Here is a 26,207-nt window from a genome sequence, read left to right on the forward strand (position 1 = left end):
AATCTCAGTTTAACCACAAGACTTCCTGATGTTGCACTCTTGAGTCCATGCGTAAAGGCTGCCACAAATCACCTTTTACTGTTTGAGTTTTTGGTGAGGTGCTGCTTGTGAGCCGGGAGGGTTGGGACGACAGTTACGACTTGTTGTGGGACTGGCATAGTCGCCTACAAACGTAAGTACTGTCATCCTTAAACCAGCAGTCTTGCCTAGAGCAAGAGTCAAACTACGACACCAGGAGCCCCTCCTGTGGCGCCCTGCACTTGTTCTCTGCCAGCCTTTTCATGGTGGGGAACCACCATGAAAAGACTAGCGGAGAACAAGGTTGCAGTCAGCAGGGCAGTGCTGAGTTCTGTGCCGCCCTGGCTGATTACAACCAGGACCGCCGTCAGCCCGTTGGGATCTTGAATTCTGGCGGGGATGGCGGTAGGTTGGCGGGTCTGCCCACCAACCACATAATGTGGTAGTCGGTCCACCACAACCACAGCGGGCCAACTGCCACCGCAAGTCTGGCAGTCTTGTGACTGCCAGACTCGTAATCGGCATCTAAGTCTTGTATTACCATAATATACCTCCCATAACATCATGACAATGGCTTACAATTTGGAAATACCTGCTTCAACATAAAATGTCACCTCTTATACTACAATGCAAACTATGGACCATATTTAGAGCATTTTGGACTCCGTAATGCTTACAGATTAGAGGCCTTACGCCTTCAGCAGCCTCTTGATACTGCCAGGCCTCTTTGGGTGATTTGGATCTTCTCTTATTTTACTGCAAACACATTACCCAATTCTGGTAAACGATTGAATCCACATCATATGATATATTCAATGTACGATTATCTTTAACACATACCAGAGTCTCTTAGATATAAACGCGTCATCAAACCTAACCACAATATCGTCACTGTCTACATGGGACTGTTCCCTTATAGATATTCTCATTACCATAGGCATTAAAACACTTCTGGCCAACTGGGAAAACTATAATAACATATCCTTTCATACTTGCCGGGCCTGGGTATGTGCTACCAGAAGCGCTGACAACAGTCTATATAACCAATCTTTAAGCAAAAAGTCATTGCGACTCCTTTGGTCCAAACTAGATGTGTACCTGTTAAAGATCAACCCCTCTGAGTCTTCATAAAGGATGCCCTAGTTAACGTACCCATCACCCCTTCCTCCCTTTATTTCATTTCTTCTTTCTTCTTTATTTCTTTCCTCCTGTCTTCTCCCACTTTCTGCCCAGAGGAGGTGAGCTATTTTCGTTATAATAGTCTATTTTGGAAATTGAATTACAATCCTTTATTCTGTAACGACACCTCTTTGCTGATATTTGTACTTCATGCTGTTTTTCTTCACCAAAATCAATAAAAATTGTCTTGAAATAAAAAAGAATCCTCACTTCGGCTCAGTTGTTTGGTGTCGGGCATAATTGCTGAGGCCATATTGTTGATGGGTGGTGTTTGATCAATTTACCACATACGAATATATTAATTTATGACGTGTTTATATTGCTGCGTTTGGTATCATTCATTATTTGACCATTTGAGGCATTGTGCAATTGAGCTTGAGTCAAAGTCAGATGGGTTTTCATACTTAAGTATGATATGTGTATCATCTGCTTATCAATAACACTTGAGATTGAAGGAGGAGATTAGGTCCAGTAGAGAGCTAAGGTAAATTTAAATAGGTGGTAAAGCTGTTTGGTACCTGAGTTGTGAATTGGATGGAGCTGACCAGACAGGATGGAGCTGACCAGACAGGATAAGTAAGATGATCCTCTGTCTAATAGAAAAAATGCAGTCTGCTTCAGTTGTGCGCACACTCTCTCACTGGAGAATTGGCATGATGAAGAGAATAAGGGAAGGGACAGTTCACGTGATAGGTGTGCCAATGTTCCATTTTTAGTCCACTGTAGTTTTAAAATCATCCCATGTGGAAAGCACTGCTGCTTCAGTGCCACAGCCATCTCAGCATCAGTTTTAGTAACCTAAAAGCAGGTTATTTTCTTTGATGAATGCAGATGTATGTTTTGAAGCAGATTTTTCAATCATTCTTTCTTTTTGGCTAAAACAGTCTGCTAGTGGCCAGAGGTTAGAAGGATATCTTGCCTCAGTCTGTTTGGTTTGGGGAGGGTTTTATGTAAGTCATTTACTGTTCCTTTAGGAAACTACATATATTCCAGGATTTGTTTACTGTTCTGGCTGGATTGGCTGCAGAGCTAGTCATAAGGACATGGGTCTGCTGGTGGTTCTGCTGGCCCACAAGCATTTACAGCATTGATGAAGACGTGATGATGTCTTCTGTGGTTAGGAGATTAAAGGCGAGTGGCTGTAAGTGATTTTGGCAGTCATTCTGACCGCGGCGGGCGGCGGTCGCCGCCCGCCATGCGGTTACCGCCGAATGACCGCACAGCGGTCAAAAGACCGCGGCGGTCATTCCAACTTTCCCGCTGGGCCGGCGGGCGACCGCCAAAAGGCCGTCCGCCGGCCCAGCGGGAAAGCCCCTGCAACGAGGAAGCCGGCTCCGAATGGAGCCGGCGGTGTTGCAGGGGTGCGACGGGTGCAGTGGCACCCGTCGCGATTTTCACTGTCTGCAAAACAGACAGTGAAAATCTTTGTGGGGCCCTGTTAGGGGGCCCCACGACACCCGTTCCCGCCATCCTAGTTCTGGCGGTGGACACCGCCAGAAACAGGCTGGCGGGAAGGGGGTCGGAATCCCCATGGCGGTGCTGCAAGCAGCGCCGCCATGGCGGATTCCCTGGGCCAGGGGAAAACCGGCGGGAAACCGCTGGTTCCCCTTTTCTGACCGGGGCTTTACCGCCGCGGTCAGAATAGCCCAGGAAGCACCGCCAGCCTGTTGGCGGTGCTTCCGCCGCCCTCCGCCAAGGCGGTCATGGACCGCCAGGGTCGGAATGACCCCCTTTGTGTTTTGTTGTCTGGTAAACTGCACTGCACTGCTGGAATTGTGGTTGAGCAATGGGAAGGGATGTGAAAGTGGTGGGTGAGAAGTGATGCAATTGTAGCAAGGGCCTTTGATGAGGAGACCTCCTGATGTATAGCCAGGGAATCAGGATGTTGTTATGTACTACATGAACTGGTGCCTGGCGGAACCTTTATCCTCAGAAATCATCTCGCAGGGCTGTTGTCTGTTGCCTTGAGGCATCATCGGGTCTGAAGACCCCTCAACAGTTCTTCCTATTCAGTCTTCTGTCCCATGTTAAGGGCCCTTAGCCACTCTCCGCTCTTCAGGCTGTGGGACAGCTCTTCAGGACATACAGCAGGTCTCCATTGAGCAAGGCAGACATCAGGTCCGATGCTCTCTAGCTTTACTGGCTCCAGTCATCTCCCCTCGCTTCCACCTTGTGGGTCTTCAAAAGAGAAAAAATAAAATATCCAAGCTGCTCACCATTTACAGGGGAAGGAGCTGATATCCCTGCGTATGTGCACTATGTAGAAATGGACAGTGATTGGAAGTAATGTTTATTTATAATTATACGGTGAGACATAAAATGCACTTGTTTACTATCCACAAAGTGGCAGGTTTACGGGTGTCAGTTAAGCATGGACATAGTGAAAAGACCATAAGGTAAGCCATATCAACTTATGAAAAACATAATTTTTCCTGAACATGCTGTTGGACCAGATATGTTTCCTGCGAGGTGTGCAGTTATGTTGCCCTGTTTTGAGGCCCAGCTGCAACTATCTTTTATCCTGTTTTTTACCATTTTGGCCATAGGCGTGCGCTACAATAACATGTGTGTAGAGGCTTACCCCTGTCCTTGACATGAGTGAGATCCGAAACTTTCCTGTAACCTGGAGGGGTGCATCGAGCATGACCTTATTTTGCTGACAGTGGATTACCGCTCCTGTCATGTGATTAACAGGGACAGTGATGGTGGTAGAATACCATGTTTTGTGAATCTGCAACCATGATTTATCTGTGTTGCCCACTCCACTTGTGTAAAGGTCTGCTTAAATGTGCAACACAGGACCTAGTGCTAACATCCTAAGTTCATTCTATGTGTTTGTGCGGTACATGCAGTACGTGCATAAATGAGTAATGGATGCCTGTGGGTGCCATGTTGGAAGCTCTTAGCCTGCTCCTGTGACCACAACTGATGTCAGATTGTTTTCCCAGACAATGGAAGGGCATTGTTGACATTCCTGAGGCTGAAGGGAGGAGACAAGGCTCCTTTAGAAATTTGCTTAAACACTTCTGCCAAAAGGAGCTTCTGATTGGTCTTCCTGTACTACTCCCACTTGGTAGGTGGTGGGGTGGAAAGCTTGTCTGTTTTGTTCAGGGTGAGAGGGGTCTTTTAGGTGAGGCCAGCCTTTTGTCTTCATCCTGATCACTGTTTAGTATGGCTAGTGATAAGCCAGTTGGAGAACGCTCATGCCTCTCCGTGCCTCTGTTGTGGGTGTGCCTGGCTGGAAACTACCCTGCTCTGAGGAGCATCACTCTACAAAAAACCTGCGTCTTGAGAACATCATAGAGAGGACACTTGAAAGAAGAACTTCCCTTATCAGTCAGAGATTGCAGACAGATAATCCACATTGCCTCTCTGCTTTGACTTTGTAAAAGTGGGAGCTACGTACATCCCTGTTGCTCTAGTTCCAAGTCCTTTCACCAAGGAAGGGAGTATTCCACAGCATACTCTGAGGACCGTGGTGCAAGCAGAGCTGGCGTCTATGTGACAGCCAGCTTCCGAGAAGTGAGATTACATCACCTGGAGTCTTTACTTGCTGGAAGAGCTCCTCTGAAGTGCCTGCAGACAGCCTGTCTGCTAAGAAAGGGAAAGAGCCTGTCAAGTCTTCAGGAGGTGTGACTTACCAGGGAATGCCAGAAAGAGCCAAACTCTAGTGTGGAGAGTCTACCAGGAGCAAGAAGGCTAAAGACTAAAGAGAGCGATCTACGAGTTGGAAGAGTTTGAGTGCAGCCTCTCTAGATGTGCGAGTCCAAGTGGGAATTGTAGGCTGGTAGCATACCTCCCCTCTATGCAATATGACCCATCACATTCGAGCTCACTGCTTAAATCAAGAGCTGTTCCCATGGTGCATGGTACCCACCGAAACCCAGCGCTGTTCCTGTGGCGCATGTTGCCACACAAATCAAGAACTATGCCTGTGGAGGACTTCGCCATTGGAGCCAAGACCTGTGACCATGGCAGTCTCCACATTTGCCAAGTTCATCCAGCAACTGTCATTGTGCTGCTGTGACACTGGTGTACGTGGTGGCCCATCTTCTGCTCAATGATGAGTGACCCAGACCAGATCTGATGTCTGGAATGAGGCCACACCAACACCCAGTACCTGTATTTACTAAAAGCCTCATAGCTTCATCCCTGATGGCCCCATTCTGCTACAGACGACCCAGATCAAGGGCTATTCCTTTAACTGCGACTTCTCATCCCAGAAGTGGGCAAGATCGTAGACATGTGTTGGCAAAAGACACAGAGACCTGCACTGTAGTGAGACTGTATCAATGAGCCCAACCGTAACTGGGGGTACCTGCACCAGAGTCTTGATTCATGTCGCACAAAACTAACCTAACAGAGACCTGCCTAGATTCACCAGAGGAGTGACTCACTGGAAAGATAAGGGGAGAACAGAATCCCAGGGTACAGGAGCCCAGGTGTCTGTATCTTATTGTACCTGCTGTCATATACCATTTTAAGTGTGTCTATTAAAGTACTTTACTTATTCAAGTAAAGTGATGGGTTACACAGACAGATATTGTCCCTCCTGGGCGATCTGAGTTCTGAGTTTGCATAGCCTTTACTACTTCCCCGAGAAGACTGTGATCGCTCACCAGCACTACCACTGAGATTCAATTGCTGAAGGGTTTGTACATGGCCCAGTTTGTGAAGCTGTAACAGGACAGACTCGAGGAGATCCAAGGAAAGCCACCCCTGCCCCAGGGCTGTTGCCCAGTAGCTCCTGTTTGCCCCCTGCCTCTGAAGTAGGTCTGACACATGCCCTCTGCTAGAAAGGATAGGTTTTTCAGAGTGACCAACTATACTCTGTGTGGCATCTAAGTTTATATAGTCACTTTCATTCACTTAATACCACAATTTCCATGGGAGTCAACAGCACAATGGGTGCAGGTAGGAATGGCGCACTGAAGGCAGTAAGGGAAAAGAATGAAAACAAGGTGATTTTGAACAAAACTAATGTGGGCCTCATTACAACCCTGGCGGTCTTTGTTTTGGCCGTACTCCCCGCTGGGCCGGCAGGTGGAAACTCTGTTTCTGGCCACCGGCCCTGCTAGGATGTCAAATTACGGCCGGCGGATTTCAGGCCGCATTGGCGGCCTGCTGGCGGTACAATATTGGCGGGTGGTCTCCGCCGCCCACCAATGTTGTAATGAGGGCCTAATACTGTTCTAAAAACTACTTCAGTACTTTTGGGTAATCTACAGTACATAGCACATATCATAATTCATTATGTGATTGTTTGTTTTTTAAACTCATAATTGGATGTGTGTCAGTACTTCTGAGATATACTTTTTAGGTCTGGCTTGATAGCTCAGCTGTTTCCATATCTTGTGTGGTCAACTGAAAAATAATTTTAAAAAGCACAACTGTGAGGGGCTTTGGCTCCACTAACATATTTACCTTGGGTACAGCATTTGATTGGGCAGAACGTGGACAGAACTTGTGGAGTACTCCCAAAAAGAGTGCTTGTTGCACTCCTGTTGGCTCCTGAGTGGTCTTTCCTCACTTAACATGGCTGGCCAAAAATACAATGACATGGCCTGTAGAAGAGGAAGATCCACCCACAATGATGTGATTGTATAGCCAAGAATACTGCTCAGTGAGTGAGCAGTATTATCAGTAGAGGTATTGGTGAATAGAGTTCCCACTAAGAGTTTTTGTGCCTAACCCAAAATGGTGACTACATCCAGCGTGATGACGCGGGGGCATGGTCTGCCCTACCTTTCTGGCACTCCAGAAAAGCTGTCACTCCAGCCTTAACCTGTGGTCCTGTGTTGCAACAGCCTCATGCCAGTCTCCTTTCCCACACCAACCCACAACCTCATTTCACTTTTCCCAACTTCACCAGCTCCCAAAAGTATGTTCCCATCTCCAAGATGAGGTGCAGCCTCAGCAATCTCTCCCCTCATGGACCAACCCATGCAGAGTGCTATCACTTTGCAGGCCAGTGGGGCCCAGATGCTGGTGTACATCATTGCTTCAGATGCAGAAAACAGCACGTCTGGCCATAGGTGACTTCCCCTTTCCTTCACAATGTTTGTTATGAAAGCCAATGGGGCTGAGTGCAGGTCCAACAAGTACCTCTCGAGCTTGTGCTTTCTTTCCTCACCTGCACCACACCCTTAGCCAGCAGTCCCTCTCAGTTCCCACACCAGCACACAGCCACAGTTGCAGTGCTTCAACTCTAGCTGTTGTGCTACTCCCCCTCCTGCTGCCTTCACCTTGCTTTCACCACTCTCTCGTGGCTGATCCCCATGGCCCAAGACCATTCCCACCTCCCACACCAGCCACCACAGGCTCAAGTCAGCCTTCTTTCAAGTAGTATCCCAGAGCCACAGTGCACTCTCCCCTCTAGCACTGGACTTTTAGTTACAGATGGAACTGAATAGGCATGTAGTACTGCAGGAAAAGCAGATATTCTGTGGGTGCATTTGTAGACGCATGTGCATGTTCACGAGTGTTAGGTTATTTAATGTGTGCTGTGTTAGAGCGTGCCTGTGTAAGTGCTGGGTGACAGTGAGTGGTGTGAGTGCCTAGTGAGCAGTGTGAGTTCAGGATGAAAGGTGTGCCTGTGTAAGTGAAGGGTGAGTGGTGTGAGTGCAAAGTGAGCAGTGTGAGTGTAGGATGAAAGGTGTGCCTGTGTAAGTACAGGGTGAGTGGTGTGAGTGCAGAGTGAGCAGTGTGAATGCAGGATGAAAGGTGTGCCTGTGTAAGTGAAGGGTGAGTGGTGTGAGTGCAAAGTGAGCAGTGTGAGTGTAGGATGAAAGGTGTGCCTGTGTAAGTGAAGGGTGAGTGCAGTGAGCAGTGTGAGTGCAGGATGAAAGGTGTGCCTGTGTAAGTGCAGGGTGAGAGGTGAGGGTGCGGCGTATATAGTGTGCCCATGTAAAACCTTAGTTACTGGTGTGTTCTTGTGTGTGGACGGGGGGAGTGAAAGGTGACCAGTACAAGTAATGCATTACCGGAGTGGCTGTGTGAGTACCGGGTGACTCGTGAACCAATGTGAGTCTAGAGTAATCCGTCTGAGTGATGTATCCCTCCATGTCATTAGCTGCTCTCAAGTTGGGGTTCAGGCATAATTGAACTATGATTAGTGAAGATGACCCTATAACAAAATGTCCACCTTTGCGACAAGTGAAAGTTACTTTTCTAGAGGTGGGAGAACCATTGAAGGCCAGAGTCAGATGCTGAGCATTGGTTAGTCATGAAGCCCCCTTACCTTTAATCTAGTGGCTAAACGGTGCAACGTAAAACTAGGAAACCTGGTTTCAAATTCAGTTTATGTGCTTGACAAAATTTGTGTTGCCCTTATTTCACCGTGCCTCCTTTTTTTATCATCATATTTAAGAGTACATAAAAAAACTCAATTGGATGTGCCCTTTACAAAAACCTCATATCTTTTATTAGACTTTATTGTTGCCCCATTTGTTAGGTAAAAACCTAAGTGGCGTTCACATGACAACTGACTTACCTCTTGGTTCACTAATAACATTGTCATCGCAGGCATGAATGTTTCAAAGTTTACGTTTAGAACCCATGACTTCTGCAAAAATTTATATCCATGCATAAATTCATTCTAGTGCACTGAAGTAAAATGCTTCCAAGTTAAAGAAATATACCTTTTGAAATTTGAGTTTTTAGCACATGTTTATTTGACAAATTATATGCCACACAGAGCATTGTCTCGGCTCCGGCTCTGCACCCTCTGTTAATTTGCTGCTTGCTTACCTTTGTATTGTTCCTGAAATCCATTTGTGACCGTCAATTCACCAAAGGCCAGGGGTAACGAAAGTGACATCACACGACATTTGACCTTTACGTCCACTCACACACATGCCCATACACACACACACACAAGTAACATAGACACACGCTCACCTGCACACACACACACACACAACATACATTTAAAAGCATTTTTTGATTTACCTCTCCTGGCAGGGAGGGATTTATTCCAGCTGATGGTACTCCATTGTTTATTACACTAGTAGTGAATAGTATAATATTATTTTCTTTTTACTATTATTTACTGAATTTTTCAAGAGCCAATCCACATTGTCAAATACAATGTCGACGTTTCGACCCCAAAAAAGAAATTGATTCAGGCAGGTCATCATCAGGACAGAATATTGAAATAGGAAGCACCCCTATTTGATAGCAATCAGACACATCCTAGTCGTGTTAACAATAAAACCTTGCCAATCGGTCTTCCATTTCATGTAGCCCTGATGTGTTATCAATAATACCACTCTTTTACTTTACCATCTAATGACTCCAGGAAGGTCATAGACCTTTCTGTGAAAATGAGCCTATTGTTTAAGGTCCTTTTTAAAACATGTAGTCAGGGTCCTATGTTAGAGTTAAGGATCTGCAGTCCAGGATAAATGCTTTGGCTGCTAGTAAAGCAGCACGGTGAATCCATTAGATTGATAACCCGCCTGAATTAATTTATTTTTCTGGGGTCGAAACGTCGTCGTTATATTTGAAAATATGGACTGGTACTTGAAAAATACAGCAGCCTCACAGCTCTATTGTTAGAGGTGCTTTTCTGAGATCTCATGCTTTTAACCACAGTTTGGTTTTAGTTTTCATGTAAATAGCACTGCAACACTTATACTAACACATAATTCACTCACACTGCGCCGTTATACCGGAGCATCTTGATTACTTTACTTTAAATTGTGGAATTGTGGAGTTTAAGTTTCTAATAAATGTGATATATTATTCACAAACCTCACTGGTACAGAAAGTTCTTTATGGTACAACCACTGTCGTGGAAGTTAATTCATATCCTTCCCCCGGAGGGACCACAAATGTTTCTGTTATATTGTTCTCAAATATTGGCATTTTTTTAATGAAAAGGAACCTTTTGCAAAAAAAAAGCATACCATGTTCCAGCAGGTCTACCACTTGAAAAAACCCTTTCCTTTGTTTCTCTCCTTTAACTGCTAATCAAATGTGATATAAAAAGGATGGCTCTCTGGTAATATTTCAGTCTTTGTAAATACTTTAATTCATGTTTTCAAACATTAGGAACAATCTGCCAATCAGAGGGCCTCTTTTATTTTCTTTATTTTTCTCAATGTTCATAAACAGAGAAACAAGTATTCATAACGGGAGAGTAGCCACCATCAGAGGTGTGATACTTACAGTGGGAGAGATGCAGCAATCCTCAGCAGGGGTGAAATGCATGTAATGGGAGAGTACCAGAGTACTAGCGCTCCGTAGCAGGGGCGCAGTGCTTATAATGGGAGAGTACCAACACTCCTCAGCAGGGTACAATACTTATAATGGGAGAGTAGCAGCACTCCTCAGCAGGGGTGACATGATTATAATGAGAGAGTAACTGAGTACTAACACTCCTCAGCAGAGGTGCAATGCTTCGTATTGGGAGAATACCAGCACTCCACAGCAGTGGTGCAGTGCCTTATAATGCAAGAGCACCAGAATACTAGCAGTCCTCAGCAGGGGTACAATGCTTATAATGGGAGAGTGTCAGCACTCAACAGCAGAGGTGCAATGCTTATAATGGGAGAGTACCAGCACTCCTCAGCAGGGGTGCAGTGCTTGTAAAGGGAGAGTACCAGCATTCCTCAGCAGCGGTGCAGTGCTTATTATGGGAGAGTACCAGCACTCCTCAGCAGGGGTGCAGTGCTTATAATGGGAGAGCGCCAGCACTTCTCAGCAGGGGTGCAGTGCTTGTAAAGGGAGAGCACCAGCACTCCTCAGCAGGTGTGCAGTGCTTATAATGGGAGAGTACCAGCACTCCTCAGCAGGTGTGCAGTGCTTATAATGGGAGAGTACCAGCACTCCTCAGCAGGGGTGCAGTGCTTGTAAAGGGAGAGTACCAGCACTCCTCAGCAGGGATGCAGTGCTTATAATGGGAGAGTACCAGCACTCCTCAGCAGGGGTGCAGTGCTTACAATGGGAGAGTACCAGCCCTCCTCAGCAGGAAACACTTACGCTGAGATAGTGTGGACCAACACTTTTATATTTCCATTTCAAGAACTGTTGGGGGAAGTTTCTTATTGGGGCTGCATGCACAACTGTACCTTGGAACCCCCTCCCCCGTAACATTGGCCCCTCATTGGCCATTCTGCTCAGAATATGACATAATCAACGTGAGTGTATTTTGCAGTTTTTGAAAGGTATGTTGCACGTTGCACAAGTGAATGTCATTTTCGATTAACACATTTACTTATATTCACTGAAAAACTAAATAAAGTAATATTATGTTTCTTTATTAAGGTGATAAAATAACTACTGATATAAACACACCCAAAGCAATATTCCCCAAAAAACAACAGTTGAAGGGATGTTATGATTATGACCTGAAACTAAAAAACGCTGGAATTCACCAATTATGCTGACGGATGCAAAAAGCACTCCCGTCTCCCCCCCCAATTCCCCCCTTAACCCTTGCATCCCTCCTTCCCAACCCTCCTTTAGAAATACCCAGATGGTAGTGGGCTCTGACAGACAGGCACGGTCTCTGGCCATGCCCTGCTCCCATTGAAGATACACTGGTTGTTAGCTTGTCTTTACCATGTCCAGTGAGCTCTGAAAGGCAAGCATGGTCTCTGGCCATGCCCTGTTCCCATTGAGGATACATTGGTTGTTAGATTGTCTTTATCAGGTCCTGTGGGCTCTGAAAGGCAAGCATGGTCTCTGGCCATGATTTGCTCCCATTGAAGATACATTCGTTGTTATCTTGTCTTTACTATGTCCAGTGAGAATTGGGTGCAGGATGTGCCCTTCAGCCATGTCCAGCCCCCAGTCACCACATTCCTTTTAACTGTAAGGATGGCTTTGGTCGTGGACAGCGGCACTGGGAGAATTTTTTTTTAATTCTCCATTCCTACTAATTCCACATGGTCATTTTGTAATAAACGGTTACTGTCTCATTCAACTTAATTCCGCCTTGATTTAATTAGCATGCAACTTCCCATAATGCAACTTTGTTTAACATAGACAGTTTTTGCTACGTTTGCACAGCTTTGTCTTAGTGGCTCAAATATAACAGCAATACAAAGCTAATGTTTTTTTTTTAACTTTTGCTGACAATACAAGTATGTAGCGGTCCTGGGACAGGGCATGCCCTTCTGTGCTATATACTGTATATTGGTGTAAGTGCAGAGTTGAGTCAGAGAAAGGGCAATGGTTAGAGTTGTAAAGGAGTAAAAAAGAACCTTGTCTGCACACTCTTATTACTAAAAATAGTACTTCTTTTCTGAGGGAAAAGGGTGTTTTCCACCCCTCTGGCAAGTTTTGCCTATCCCACTGAGGTTAGGGTAAGCCCTCACATGGATATACATAATTTTTTCATCAGTGTGATAACTTGAACCTCGGATCATGAAATGCGAACCTTTGCATCATTAGATGGTGTTCAGAGTAAAAATGTTCATGTTTTCTCAGCCAATCAGATTTCTTTTATATTTCAAGCTGTCTTTTACGAACTTGCTTGGGAACTTCATGGCCTAAAGTACAAAGTTTCAAGGGGGTCACTTATAACATGGCTGGTTTTCTGCCAGTGAGATGAAGGGCGCATCCTTCACCTTCCTGGCTGAAGACCGCCCGCCAAACTTAGTTATCACCAGCAGGCAGATGGGGATCTCTCCCTCATCAGTGAAACCTGCCCTGCAGAGGTTTCATTGGTGGCAGTGAACATTTGCTAAGCGCGTGCCATGCTTGATGCACTCGCTCTGCAAAGTTATTTTCCACGAATACACTACCAAAGCGAGAGTTAATTCTTGAAATGCGAAATGTTGATAACTCCAATGCATAGGGCGTTTTTTCCTAGTGATGTGAAGCCATTGAGCAATTTCCCTTCCTAGGATTACCATATAATGGTAGGGAAATCTAGTGACTTTTGTCCTGCCTTAAATTGGTGGAGTGACTGCCACTATGACCTGATGGCCCCCTTGATTGACACCCCAGAGAGCTAGCAGTTGCCCCATTCCTTGAAAAGGACATTGGCGGAAGATAGACTGAGGTTCTTGAGTTTTGCGTGTCAAATTCAAGATATGTGCTCACAACTTTCAATTTGAAAATAAAAAAATAATTACAAAAACCTAGGAATGTAGCAAACATTGAAAGTACCCAAAAACTCGAAGGTATTGAAATAGTATATCATAGCAACTTAAAATTCACAAAAAACATCTTACATTAAAGAAAGTTAAGGTTAAGTTATGATAATAACTTACTCTCAAAATGTCTCAGTCTGGATTACTAACACTACTGAAACCATAATACTCTCATGGTCAACCTCTAATGCAAAGACTCATGGATAATTTGAGTTGTGTTATTGTAGAGGTGCTGATGATAACCACAACTGCCCAATTATGTGAGTGGAAACCCCCTCAATAAGCCTCAAAGCTAAGTGATGTGTATTTCTCTTTCTCTCTGTTCACTCCTCTGGATGGATATTCTTGCAGCGGACGTCACTCCTGTAAGTGGCGTTGGAAATCTTCGTATAGTTGAATCAGCTGGGCAACGTATAAGGATCGCGTGGAGTGCAGTGGCAGGAAGCTCCGGCTATAGGGTGAGCTGGCGACTGGCCGAAGGTAAGCAAGGGTAGAACCTCCAACCCACATTATACAATCATTTGTATTTACTGAAAATAATTAATACTAAGTTTTTAAGAACTTGTCTCCATACAGTGACAATAGTATATATAGAGAAAGTTCAGTCATTGACAATGCCAGCTAAGGTAATCCTTTCTACGAACTTCCTCTGTGATATCTCTATATTAGGGCCATTAAATGCTGCAAAAAGTATAACCTTAGGAATTTTATTAGATTGATACATAAATCTTTCTCATGGTCCAATCAAGCTATATATAAACAAATGTTGACATGCAAATATAACATGTATTTTATTGTAGTTAATCACACTCTCAGGTTGCACGTGTCCATAAAGTGAGCAGTGATGATGGACATAAGGCCTTTAATATCAGGATGCAGTAATTGCAAAAAAACTGTGGGTGCTGCAATCTATGCACCCGTGCTCAGTCTTTTTGTACCTTATGGATATCGTGCAGTCAAACATTAGATTTATACATGGTCCTGTCGAGGTACTCTGGTTGCGTTTTGCAGATATTGAGATGTAACACAAAATGTCATTGGAAAGGATGCTTCTATGTCCTCCGCCCCACCCATCGATTTGCCGTTGAAGTGGTTCCAAAGCTTCTGATATATTAGGAGCCATATCTGAGTGAGCATTCCACAACAGACAATAAATCTGCCCCATAATACGCAGGGTACTGGAAGGCACCCAATCAAAAATTGACAGAAAATGCTTTTTCTTTGGGCAGGACAAATTAAGGATAAGGTTTCATTTAATTACTATATAAAACGTAAAGACTAACCATTTATGTCCACTTTGTGTTTTCCATACTACAATGAAACCCTGATTATTTACTAGTAGCACTATTTTTTTTAATCAATCTGTCCATTCTAAGACAGTACAGAAAAGTGAATGTGTGCCACTCCATCTGTCAGCTGTTGTGAGCAGGTGAAGCGTGTGCCGCAGATTAAACAATAAATGCATAGGGTCACAAACTGAATGGTCACATACTCAGTTGCAAACTGTTGTGAGGCTGCATAGTACCCGCATCAGTATGGAAGAATGGGGCCACAGTACAGAGAACCATCCCATTTTTTATTAAACTGGACTTTTGCTGTGTTCTACTGTAGGAAGTTGGCTCTGTATGTGCTATTTCAAAGTAAGGAATAGCATGCACAGAGTCCAAGGGTTCCCCTTAGAGGTAAAATAGTGGTAAAAATAGATAATACTAATGCTCTATTTTGTGGTAGTGTGGTCGAGCAGTAGGCTTATCCAAGGAGTAGTGTTAAGCATTTGTTGTACATACACAGACAATAAATGAGGTACACACACTCAGAGACAAATCCAGCCAATAGGTTTTTATATAGAAAAATATCTTTTCTTAGTTTATTTTAAGAACCACAGGTTCAAATTCTACATGTAATATCTCATTCGAAAGGTATTGCAGGTAAGTACTTTAGGAACTTCAAATCATCAAAATTGCATGTATACTTTTCAAGTTATTGACAAATAGCTGTTTTAAAAGTGGACACTTAGTGCAATTTTCACAGTTCCTAGGGGAGGTAAGTTTTGATTAGTTTTACCAGGTAAGTAAGACACTTACAGGGCTTAGTTCTTGGTCCAAGGTAGCCCACCGTTGGGGGTTCAGAGCAACCCCAAAGTCACCACACCAGCAGCTCAGGGCCGGTCAGGTGCAGAGTTCAAAGTGGTGCCCAAAACGCATAGGCTAGAATGGAGAGAAGGGGGTGCTCCGGTTCCGGTCTGCTTGCAGGTAAGTACCCGCGTCTTCGGAGGGCAGACCAGGGGGGGTTTTGTAGGGCACCGGGGGGGACACAAGTCCACACAGAAATTTCACCCTCAGCGGCGCGGGGGCGGCCGGGTGCAGTGTAGAAACAAGCGTCGGGTTCGCAATGTTAGTCTATGAGAGATCTCGGGATCTCTTCAGCGCTGCAGGCAGGCAAGGGGGGGATTCCTCGGGGAAACCTCCACTTGGGCAAGGGAGAGGGACTCCTGGGGGTCACTTCTCCAGTGAAAGTCCGGTCCTTCAGGTCCTGGGGGCTGCGGGTGCAGGGTCTCTCCCAGGCGTCGGGACTTTAGGTTCAAAGAGTCGCGGTCAGGGGAAGCCTCGGGATTCCCTCTGCAGGCGGCGCTGTGGGGGCTCAGGGGGGACAGGTTTTGGTACTCACAGTATCAGAGTAGTCCTGGGGTCCCTCCTGAGGCGTCGGATCTCCACCAGTCGAGTCGGGGTCGCCGGGTGCAGTGTTGCAAGTCTCACGCTTCTTGCGGGGAGCTTGCAGGGTTCTTTAAAGCTGCTGGAAACAAAGTTGCAGCTTTTCTTGGAGCAGGTCCGCTGTCCTCGGGAGTTTCTTGTCTTTTCGAAGCAGGGGCAGTCCTCAGAGGGTGTCGAGGTCGCTGGTCCCTTCGGAAGGCGTCGCTGGAGCAGGATCTTTGGAAGGCAGGAGACAGGCCGGTGAGTTTCTGGAGCCAAGGCAGTTGTCGTCTTCTGGTCTTCCGCTGCAGGGGTTTTCAGCTGGGCAGTCCTTCTTCTTGTTGCAGGAATCTAATTTTCTAGGGTTCAGGGTAGCCCTTAAATACTAAATTTAAGGGCGTGTTTAGGTCTGGGGGGTTAGTAGCCAATGGCTACTAGCCCTGAGGGTGGGTACACCCTCTTTGTGCCTCCTCCCAAGGGGAGGGGGTCACAATCCTAACCCTATTGGGGGAATCCTCCATCTGCAAGATGGAGGATTTCTAAAAGTTAGAGTCACTTCAGCTCAGGACACCTTAGGGGCTGTCCTGACTGGCCAGTGACTCCTCCTTGTTGCTTTCTTTGTTCCCTCCAGCCTTGCCGCCAAAAGTGGGGGCCGTGGCCGGAGGGGGCGGGCAACTCCACTAAGCTGGAGTGCCCTGCTGGGCTGTGACAAAGGGGTGAGCCTTTGAGGCTCACCGCCAGGTGTCACAGCTCCTGCCTGGGGGAGGTGTTAGCATCTCCACCCAGTGCAGGCTTTGTTACTGGCCTCAGAGTGACAAAGGCACTCTCCCCATGGGGCCAGCAACATGTCTCGGTTTGTAGCAGGCTGCTAAAACTAGTCAGCCTACACAGATAGTCGGTTAAGTTTCAGGGGGCACCTCTAAGGTGCCCTCTGTGGTGTATTTTTCAATAAAATGTACACTGGCATCAGTGTGCATTTATTGTGCTGAGAAGTTTGATACCAAACTTCCCAGTTTTCAGTGTAGCCATTATGGTGCTGTGGAGTTCGTGTTTGACAGACTCCCAGACCATATACTCTTATGGCTACCCTGCACTTACAATGTCTAAGGTTTTGTTTAGACACTGTAGGGGTACCATGCTCATGCACTGGTACCCTCACCTATGGTATAGTGCACCCTGCCTTAGGGCTGTAAGGCCTGCTAGAGGGGTGTCTTACCTATACTGCATAGGCAGTGAGAGGCTGGCATGGCACCCTGAGGGGAGTGCCATGTCGACTTACTCGTTTTGTCCTCACTAGCACACACAAGCTGGCAAGCAGTGTGTCTGTGCTGAGTGAGAGGTCTCCAGGGTGGCATAAGACATGCTGCAGCCCTTAGAGACCTTCCTTGGCATCAGGGCCCTTGGTACTAGAAGTACCAGTTACAAGGGACTTATCTGAATGCCAGGGTGTGCCAATTGTGGATACAATGGTACATTTTAGGTGAAGGAACACTGGTGCTGGGGCCTGGTTAGCAGGGTCCCAGCACACTTCTCAGTCAAGTCAGCATCAGTATCAGGCAAAAAGTGGGGGGTAACTGCAACAGGGAGCCATTTCTTTACACAAGCCCCCCCCAGCCCACAGGCCAGGAGACTCAGCCCAAGCTGGGAGAGTCTTCCTAGTCTGTCAGGCGAGGAAGAGTAGGAGAAATAGGCTGGTTAGTTGCAGGGCCTACTCTGCCTTACATCCTTCTGTTCAGGTCATTCCCTTTGGGGAACTGACCCACTTCCACAGTGATAGGACCTAGTCTGAATTGCCTCTTGTCTGCATCTTCAATGTCTCCACCCATTCTTTCTATTCTGGTTTTAGAGGTATCCACCTCTGCTAACCTTATCTTGGCCAGGGTTACCCCTAGCTTACCCAAAGAGGTTACCCAGAGCTGGAGTAACCCCACCATGACCAATAGGGTCAGGGGGCCTAACTTGCTATTTGGCATGGGGTCAGACCACCATGCTAAGGATAGTGCAGCCATAAAGGCTAACACCCAGCAGAGGCCACTGACAGCTGTCAGTGCCCAGAACCACACCTTTAGCTCTTCACCTAAAAGGGAAGGGGCTAAGTTACAGGCTTCTTTGGGTTCAGGTTGCCTGTCTGCTGTATTAGAGTGGGGGGTTACCACATCTGGTAGTAAACACCCTTCTTCCACCCTTTCTTCTGTTAGCTGAGGAGCCACCCACTCAGGTTTAACAGTTGCCTGACTAGCCAGGACTTCTTGTGGGTCAGGTTGGACTTTATCAGGGCCATTTTTGGAGTTCTCCCCTACTGGAGCAGAATCTCCTTGGCTTGCTGTAACCTTGGCTAAAGGTTGTCCACCCTTCCTACTCTGTTTTCTTTTCTTCTTCTTCTGGGGCCTGCTTGCATTTACTGCAGAGGCAGGACTTCCAGAATCCTTGGGAGAGGACTGGCACTGGACCAGTTCCTCTCTTGGGCTCTGACTAACCTCTGGGTAGTCATTTCCAAGGAGACAATCAAGGGGGAGGTCTGTACTGACTACTACCCTTCTCCAGCTAAGAGTGCCACCCACTTCTATGGGCACTAAAGCCACAGGCCTCTTAGTGACCCTGTCTAGGCTAACTCTTACCCTGGCAGTCTCACCTGGGATGTACTGGTTTGAGAGCACCAGCCTGTCATGCACAATAGTGTGACTGGCACAAGTGTCTCTCAGGGCAGTGGTTGGGATTCCATTCACCAGTAGGTGGTGGAAGTGTCTGCTTCCCTCTGGAATCTCCAACTCACCTGTTGGGCCCTGTTTCCAGTTGAAGGCTAGGAAGACCTCCTCATCTGAGGAGTCATCTCCCATGGCTACACTGGTTACCCCTGGAATTTTGTTCTGGGGTTTGTTTTTGGGACAAGAAGTGTCCTTGGTGTGGTGCCCAGACTGTTTACAGTTGTGGCACCATGCCTTAGTGGCATCCCAGTTCTTACCCTGGTACCCACCTTTGTTTTGGGTTGTGTCCTGGGGCCCACCCACCTGTTCTGGTTTTTGGGGGCCTACAGAGGACTCTTTTTCTTGGTTTCTAGTGTTACCCACTTTCTCCTGGGGAGTTTTTGTAACCCCTTTCTTTTGGTCACCCCCAGTGGAAGTTTTGGTTACCCTAGTCTTGACCCAGTGGTCTGCCTTCTTTCCCAATTCTTGGGGAGAAATTGGACCTAGGTCTACCAGATACTGATGCAACTTTTCATTGAAGCAGTTACTTAAAATGTGTTCTTTCATAAACAATTTATAAAGCCCAACATAGTCACACACTTCATTTCCAGTTAACCAACCATCTAGTGTTTTTACTGAGTAGTCTACAAAATCAACCCAGGTCTGGCTCGAGGATTTTTGAGCCCCCCTGAATCTAATTCTATACTCCTCAGTGGAGAATCCAAAGCCCTCAATCAGGGTACCCTTCATGAGGTCATAAGATTCTGCATCTTTTCCAGAGAGTGTGAGGAGTCTATCCCTACACTTTCCAGTGAACATTTCCCAAAGGAGAGCACCCCAGTGAGATCTGTTCACTTTTCTGGTTACACAAGCCCTCTCAAAAGCTGTGAACCATTTGGTGATGTCATCACCATTTTCATATTTTGTTACAATCCCTTTGGGGATTTTTAGGATGTCAGGAGAATCTCTGACCCTATTTAAGTTGCTGCCACCATTGATGGGACCTAGGCCCATCTCTTTTCTTTCCCTTTCTATGGCTAGGAGCTGCTTTTCCAAAGCCAATCTTTTGACCATCCTGGCTAACAGGGGGTCATCTTCACTGGAGTTATCCTCAGTGATTTCAGAGGTGTTGGTCTCTCCTGTGAGGGAACCAGCATCTCTGACTATTATTTTTGGAGTCAGGGTTTGAGGGACCCTGTTCTCCCTAGATAGGACTGGTAGGGGAGAATTTTCCTCCTGGTCACTATCCTCTTCCTCTGAGTTGCCACCCTCAGAGGGGTTGGCCTTTTCAAACTCTGCCAAAAGCTCCTGGAGCTGTATTTTGGTAGGTTTGGGGCCCATTGTTATTTTCTTTATTTTACAGAGTGACCTTAGCTCCCTCATCTTAAGATGGAGGTAAGGTGTGGTGTCGAGTTCCACCACAGTCACATCTGTGCTAGACATTTTGCTTCTAAAAGTTGGAATACTTTTTAAGAATCTACAACTGGTTCTAGAATCTAATTCAAACTTTTACAAACTTTTAAACTCTAAAAGAAATGCTAAACAGGATCTAACACAAGGCCCTAGCAGGTCTTTTAAGAATTTAGAAAACTTTTCAAATTGCAAAAATCAATTTCTAATGACAATTTTGGAATTTGTCGTGTGATCAGGTATTGGCTGAGTAGTCCAGCAAATGCAAAGTCTTGTACCCCACCGCTGATCCACCAATGTAGGAAGTTGGCTCTGTATGTGCTATTTCAAAGTAAGGAATAGCATGCACAGAGTCCAAGGGTTCCCCTTAGAGGTAAAATAGTGGTAAAAATAGATAATACTAATGCTCTATTTTGTGGTAGTGTGGTCGAGCAGTAGGCTTATCCAAGGAGTAGTGTTAAGCATTTGTTGTACATACACAGACAATAAATGAGGTACACACACTCAGAGACAAATCCAGCCAATAGGTTTTTATATAGAAAAATATCTTTTCTTAGTTTATTTTAAGAACCACAGGTTCAAATTCTACATGTAATATCTCATTCGAAAGGTATTGCAGGTAAGTACTTTAGGAACTTCAAATCATCAAAATTGCATGTATACTTTTCAAGTTATTGACAAATAGCTGTTTTAAAAGTGGACACTTAGTGCAATTTTCACAGTTCCTAGGGGAGGTAAGTTTTGATTAGTTTTACCAGGTAAGTAAGACACTTACAGGGCTTAGTTCTTGGTCCAAGGTAGCCCACCGTTGGGGGTTCAGAGCAACCCCAAAGTCACCACACCAGCAGCTCAGGGCCGGTCAGGTGCAGAGTTCAAAGTGGTGCCCAAAACGCATAGGCTAGAATGGAGAGAAGGGGGTGCTCCGGTTCCGGTCTGCTTGCAGGTAAGTACCCGCGTCTTCGGAGGGCAGACCAGGGGGGGTTTTGTAGGGCACCGGGGGGGACACAAGTCCACACAGAAATTTCACCCTCAGCGGCGCGGGGGCGGCCGGGTGCAGTGTAGAAACAAGCGTCGGGTTCGCAATGTTAGTCTATGAGAGATCTCGGGATCTCTTCAGCGCTGCAGGCAGGCAAGGGGGGGATTCCTCGGGGAAACCTCCACTTGGGCAAGGGAGAGGGACTCCTGGGGGTCACTTCTCCAGTGAAAGTCCGGTCCTTCAGGTCCTGGGGGCTGCGGGTGCAGGGTCTCTCCCAGGCGTCGGGACTTTAGGTTCAAAGAGTCGCGGTCAGGGGAAGCCTCGGGATTCCCTCTGCAGGCGGCGCTGTGGGGGCTCAGGGGGGACAGGTTTTGGTACTCACAGTATCAGAGTAGTCCTGGGGTCCCTCCTGAGGCGTCGGATCTCCACCAGTCGAGTCGGGGTCGCCGGGTGCAGTGTTGCAAGTCTCACGCTTCTTGCGGGGAGCTTGCAGGGTTCTTTAAAGCTGCTGGAAACAAAGTTGCAGCTTTTCTTGGAGCAGGTCCGCTGTCCTCGGGAGTTTCTTGTCTTTTCGAAGCAGGGGCAGTCCTCAGAGGGTGTCGAGGTCGCTGGTCCCTTCGGAAGGCGTCGCTGGAGCAGGATCTTTGGAAGGCAGGAGACAGGCCGGTGAGTTTCTGGAGCCAAGGCAGTTGTCGTCTTCTGGTCTTCCGCTGCAGGGGTTTTCAGCTGGGCAGTCCTTCTTCTTGTTGCAGGAATCTAATTTTCTAGGGTTCAGGGTAGCCCTTAAATACTAAATTTAAGGGCGTGTTTAGGTCTGGGGGGTTAGTAGCCAATGGCTACTAGCCCTGAGGGTGGGTACACCCTCTTTGTGCCTCCTCCCAAGGGGAGGGGGTCACAATCCTAACCCTATTGGGGGAATCCTCCATCTGCAAGATGGAGGATTTCTAAAAGTTAGAGTCACTTCAGCTCAGGACACCTTAGGGGCTGTCCTGACTGGCCAGTGACTCCTCCTTGTTGCTTTCTTTGTTCCCTCCAGCCTTGCCGCCAAAAGTGGGGGCCGTGGCCGGAGGGGGCGGGCAACTCCACTAAGCTGGAGTGCCCTGCTGGGCTGTGACAAAGGGGTGAGCCTTTGAGGCTCACCGCCAGGTGTCACAGCTCCTGCCTGGGGGAGGTGTTAGCATCTCCACCCAGTGCAGGCTTTGTTATTGGCCTCAGAGTGACAAAGGCACTCTCCCCATGGGGCCAGCAACATGTCTCGGTTTGTAGCAGGCTGCTAAAACTAGTCAGCCTACACAGATAGTCGGTTAAGTTTCAGGGGGCACCTCTAAGGTGCCCTCTGTGGTGTATTTTTCAATAAAATGTACACTGGCATCAGTGTGCATTTATTGTGCTGAGAAGTTTGATACCAAACTTCCCAGTTTTCAGTGTAGCCATTATGGTGCTGTGGAGTTCGTGTTTGACAGACTCCCAGACCATATACTCTTATGGCTACCCTGCACTTACAATGTCTAAGGTTTTGTTTAGACACTGTAGGGGTACCATGCTCATGCACTGGTACCCTCACCTATGGTATAGTGCACCCTGCCTTAGGGCTGTAAGGCCTGCTAGAGGGGTGTCTTACCTATACTGCATAGGCAGTGAGAGGCTGGCATGGCACCCTGAGGGGAGTGCCATGTCGACTTACTCGTTTTGTCCTCACTAGCACACACAAGCTGGCAAGCAGTGTGTCTGTGCTGAGTGAGAGGTCTCCAGGGTGGCATAAGACATGCTGCAGCCCTTAGAGACCTTCCTTGGCATCAGGGCCCTTGGTACTAGAAGTACCAGTTACAAGGGACTTATCTGAATGCCAGGGTGTGCCAATTGTGGATACAATGGTACATTTTAGGTGAAGGAACACTGGTGCTGGGGCCTGGTTAGCAGGGTCCCAGCACACTTCTCAGTCAAGTCAGCATCAGTATCAGGCAAAAAGTGGGGGGTAACTGCAACAGGGAGCCATTTCTTTACACAAGCCCCCCCCAGCCCACAGGCCAGGAGACTCAGCCCAAGCTGGGAGTCTTCCTAGTCTGTCAGGCGAGGAAGAGTAGGAGAAATAGGCTGGTTAGTTGCAGGGCCTACTCTGCCTTACATCCTTCTGTTCAGGTCATTCCCTTTGGGGAACTGACCCACTTCCACAGTGATAGGACCTAGTCTGAATTGCCTCTTGTCTGCATCTTCAATGTCTCCACCCATTCTTTCTATTCTGGTTTTAGAGGTATCCACCTCTGCTAACCTTATCTTGGCCAGGGTTACCCCTAGCTTACCCAAAGAGGTTACCCAGAGCTGGAGTAACCCCACCATGACCAATAGGGTCAGGGGGCCTAACTTGCTATTTGGCATGGGGTCAGACCACCATGCTAAGGATAGTGCAGCCATAAAGGCTAACACCCAGCAGAGGCCACTGACAGCTGTCAGTGCCCAGAACCACACCTTTAGCTCTTCACCTAAAAGGGAAGGGGCTAAGTTACAGGCTTCTTTGGGTTCAGGTTGCCTGTCTGCTGTATTAGAGTGGGGGGTTACCACATCTGGTAGTAAACACCCTTCTTCCACCCTTTCTTCTGTTAGCTGAGGAGCCACCCACTCAGGTTTAACAGTTGCCTGACTAGCCAGGACTTCTTGTGGGTCAGGTTGGACTTTATCAGGGCCATTTTTGGAGTTCTCCCCTACTGGAGCAGAATCTCCTTGGCTTGCTGTAACCTTGGCTAAAGGTTGTCCACCCTTCCTACTCTGTTTTCTTTTCTTCTTCTTCTGGGGCCTGCTTGCATTTACTGCAGAGGCAGGACTTCCAGAATCCTTGGGAGAGGACTGGCACTGGACCAGTTCCTCTCTTGGGCTCTGACTAACCTCTGGGTAGTCATTTCCAAGGAGACAATCAAGGGGGAGGTCTGTACTGACTACTACCCTTCTCCAGCTAAGAGTGCCACCCACTTCTATGGGCACTAAAGCCACAGGCCTCTTAGTGACCCTGTCTAGGCTAACTCTTACCCTGGCAGTCTCACCTGGGATGTACTGGTTTGAGAGCACCAGCCTGTCATGCACAATAGTGTGACTGGCACAAGTGTCTCTCAGGGCAGTGGTTGGGATTCCATTCACCAGTAGGTGGTGGAAGTGTCTGCTTCCCTCTGGAATCTCCAACTCACCTGTTGGGCCCTGTTTCCAGTTGAAGGCTAGGAAGACCTCCTCATCTGAGGAGTCATCTCCCATGGCTACACTGGTTACCCCTGGAATTTTGTTCTGGGGTTTGTTTTTGGGACAAGAAGTGTCCTTGGTGTGGTGCCCAGACTGTTTACAGTTGTGGCACCATGCCTTAGTGGCATCCCAGTTCTTACCCTGGTACCCACCTTTGTTTTGGGTTGTGTCCTGGGGCCCACCCACCTGTTCTGGTTTTTGGGGGCCTACAGAGGACTCTTTTTCTTGGTTTCTAGTGTTACCCACTTTCTCCTGGGGAGTTTTTGTAACCCCTTTCTTTTGGTCACCCCCAGTGGAAGTTTTGGTTACCCTAGTCTTGACCCAGTGGTCTGCCTTCTTTCCCAATTCTTGGGGAGAAATTGGACCTAGGTCTACCAGATACTGATGCAACTTTTCATTGAAGCAGTTACTTAAAATGTGTTCTTTCATAAACAATTTATAAAGCCCAACATAGTCACACACTTCATTTCCAGTTAACCAACCATCTAGTGTTTTTACTGAGTAGTCTACAAAATCAACCCAGGTCTGGCTCGAGGATTTTTGAGCCCCCCTGAATCTAATTCTATACTCCTCAGTGGAGAATCCAAAGCCCTCAATCAGGGTACCCTTCATGAGGTCATAAGATTCTGCATCTTTTCCAGAGAGTGTGAGGAGTCTATCCCTACACTTTCCAGTGAACATTTCCCAAAGGAGAGCACCCCAGTGAGATCTGTTCACTTTTCTGGTTACACAAGCCCTCTCAAAAGCTGTGAACCATTTGGTGATGTCATCACCATTTTCATATTTTGTTACAATCCCTTTGGGGATTTTTAGGATGTCAGGAGAATCTCTGACCCTATTTAAGTTGCTGCCACCATTGATGGGACCTAGGCCCATCTCTTTTCTTTCCCTTTCTATGGCTAGGAGCTGCTTTTCCAAAGCCAATCTTTTGACCATCCTGGCTAACAGGGGGTCATCTTCACTGGAGTTATCCTCAGTGATTTCAGAGGTGTTGGTCTCTCCTGTGAGGGAACCAGCATCTCTGACTATTATTTTTGGAGTCAGGGTTTGAGGGACCCTGTTCTCCCTAGATAGGACTGGTAGGGGAGAATTTTCCTCCTGGTCACTATCCTCTTCCTCTGAGTTGCCACCCTCAGAGGGGTTGGCCTTTTCAAACTCTGCCAAAAGCTCCTGGAGCTGTATTTTGGTAGGTTTGGGGCCCATTGTTATTTTCTTTATTTTACAGAGTGACCTTAGCTCCCTCATCTTAAGATGGAGGTAAGGTGTGGTGTCGAGTTCCACCACAGTCACATCTGTGCTAGACATTTTGCTTCTAAAAGTTGGAATACTTTTTAAGAATCTACAACTGGTTCTAGAATCTAATTCAAACTTTTACAAACTTTTAAACTCTAAAAGAAATGCTAAACAGGATCTAACACAAGGCCCTAGCAGGTCTTTTAAGAATTTAGAAAACTTTTCAAATTGCAAAAATCAATTTCTAATGACAATTTTGGAATTTGTCGTGTGATCAGGTATTGGCTGAGTAGTCCAGCAAATGCAAAGTCTTGTACCCCACCGCTGATCCACCAATGTAGGAAGTTGGCTCTGTATGTGCTATTTCAAAGTAAGGAATAGCATGCACAGAGTCCAAGGGTTCCCCTTAGAGGTAAAATAGTGGTAAAAATAGATAATACTAATGCTCTATTTTGTGGTAGTGTGGTCGAGCAGTAGGCTTATCCAAGGAGTAGTGTTAAGCATTTGTTGTACATACACAGACAATAAATGAGGTACACACACTCAGAGACAAATCCAGCCAATAGGTTTTTATATAGAAAAATATCTTTTCTTAGTTTATTTTAAGAACCACAGGTTCAAATTCTACATGTAATATCTCATTCGAAAGGTATTGCAGGTAAGTACTTTAGGAACTTCAAATCATCAA

The 26,207-nt window shown here is 46.7% G+C and overlaps 1 protein-coding gene across 1 annotated transcript in view; it reads left to right on the forward strand.

Moving 5' to 3' along the window:
- The window catches only part of COL7A1 (collagen type VII alpha 1 chain), a 618,941-nt gene that overhangs the window by 321,608 nt on the left and 271,126 nt on the right, over positions 1 to 26,207 (forward strand). Inside the window, exon 25 of the mRNA XM_069207404.1 lies at positions 13,653 to 13,781. Coding sequence (XP_069063505.1) covers positions 13,653 to 13,781 — 129 coding nt within the window. The remainder of the gene's footprint in view (positions 1 to 13,652; positions 13,782 to 26,207) is intronic.

The sequence above is a fragment of the Pleurodeles waltl genome, chromosome 9 (genome assembly GCF_031143425.1).
Source record: "Pleurodeles waltl isolate 20211129_DDA chromosome 9, aPleWal1.hap1.20221129, whole genome shotgun sequence".
Lineage (NCBI taxonomy): Eukaryota > Metazoa > Chordata > Amphibia > Caudata > Salamandridae > Pleurodeles > Pleurodeles waltl.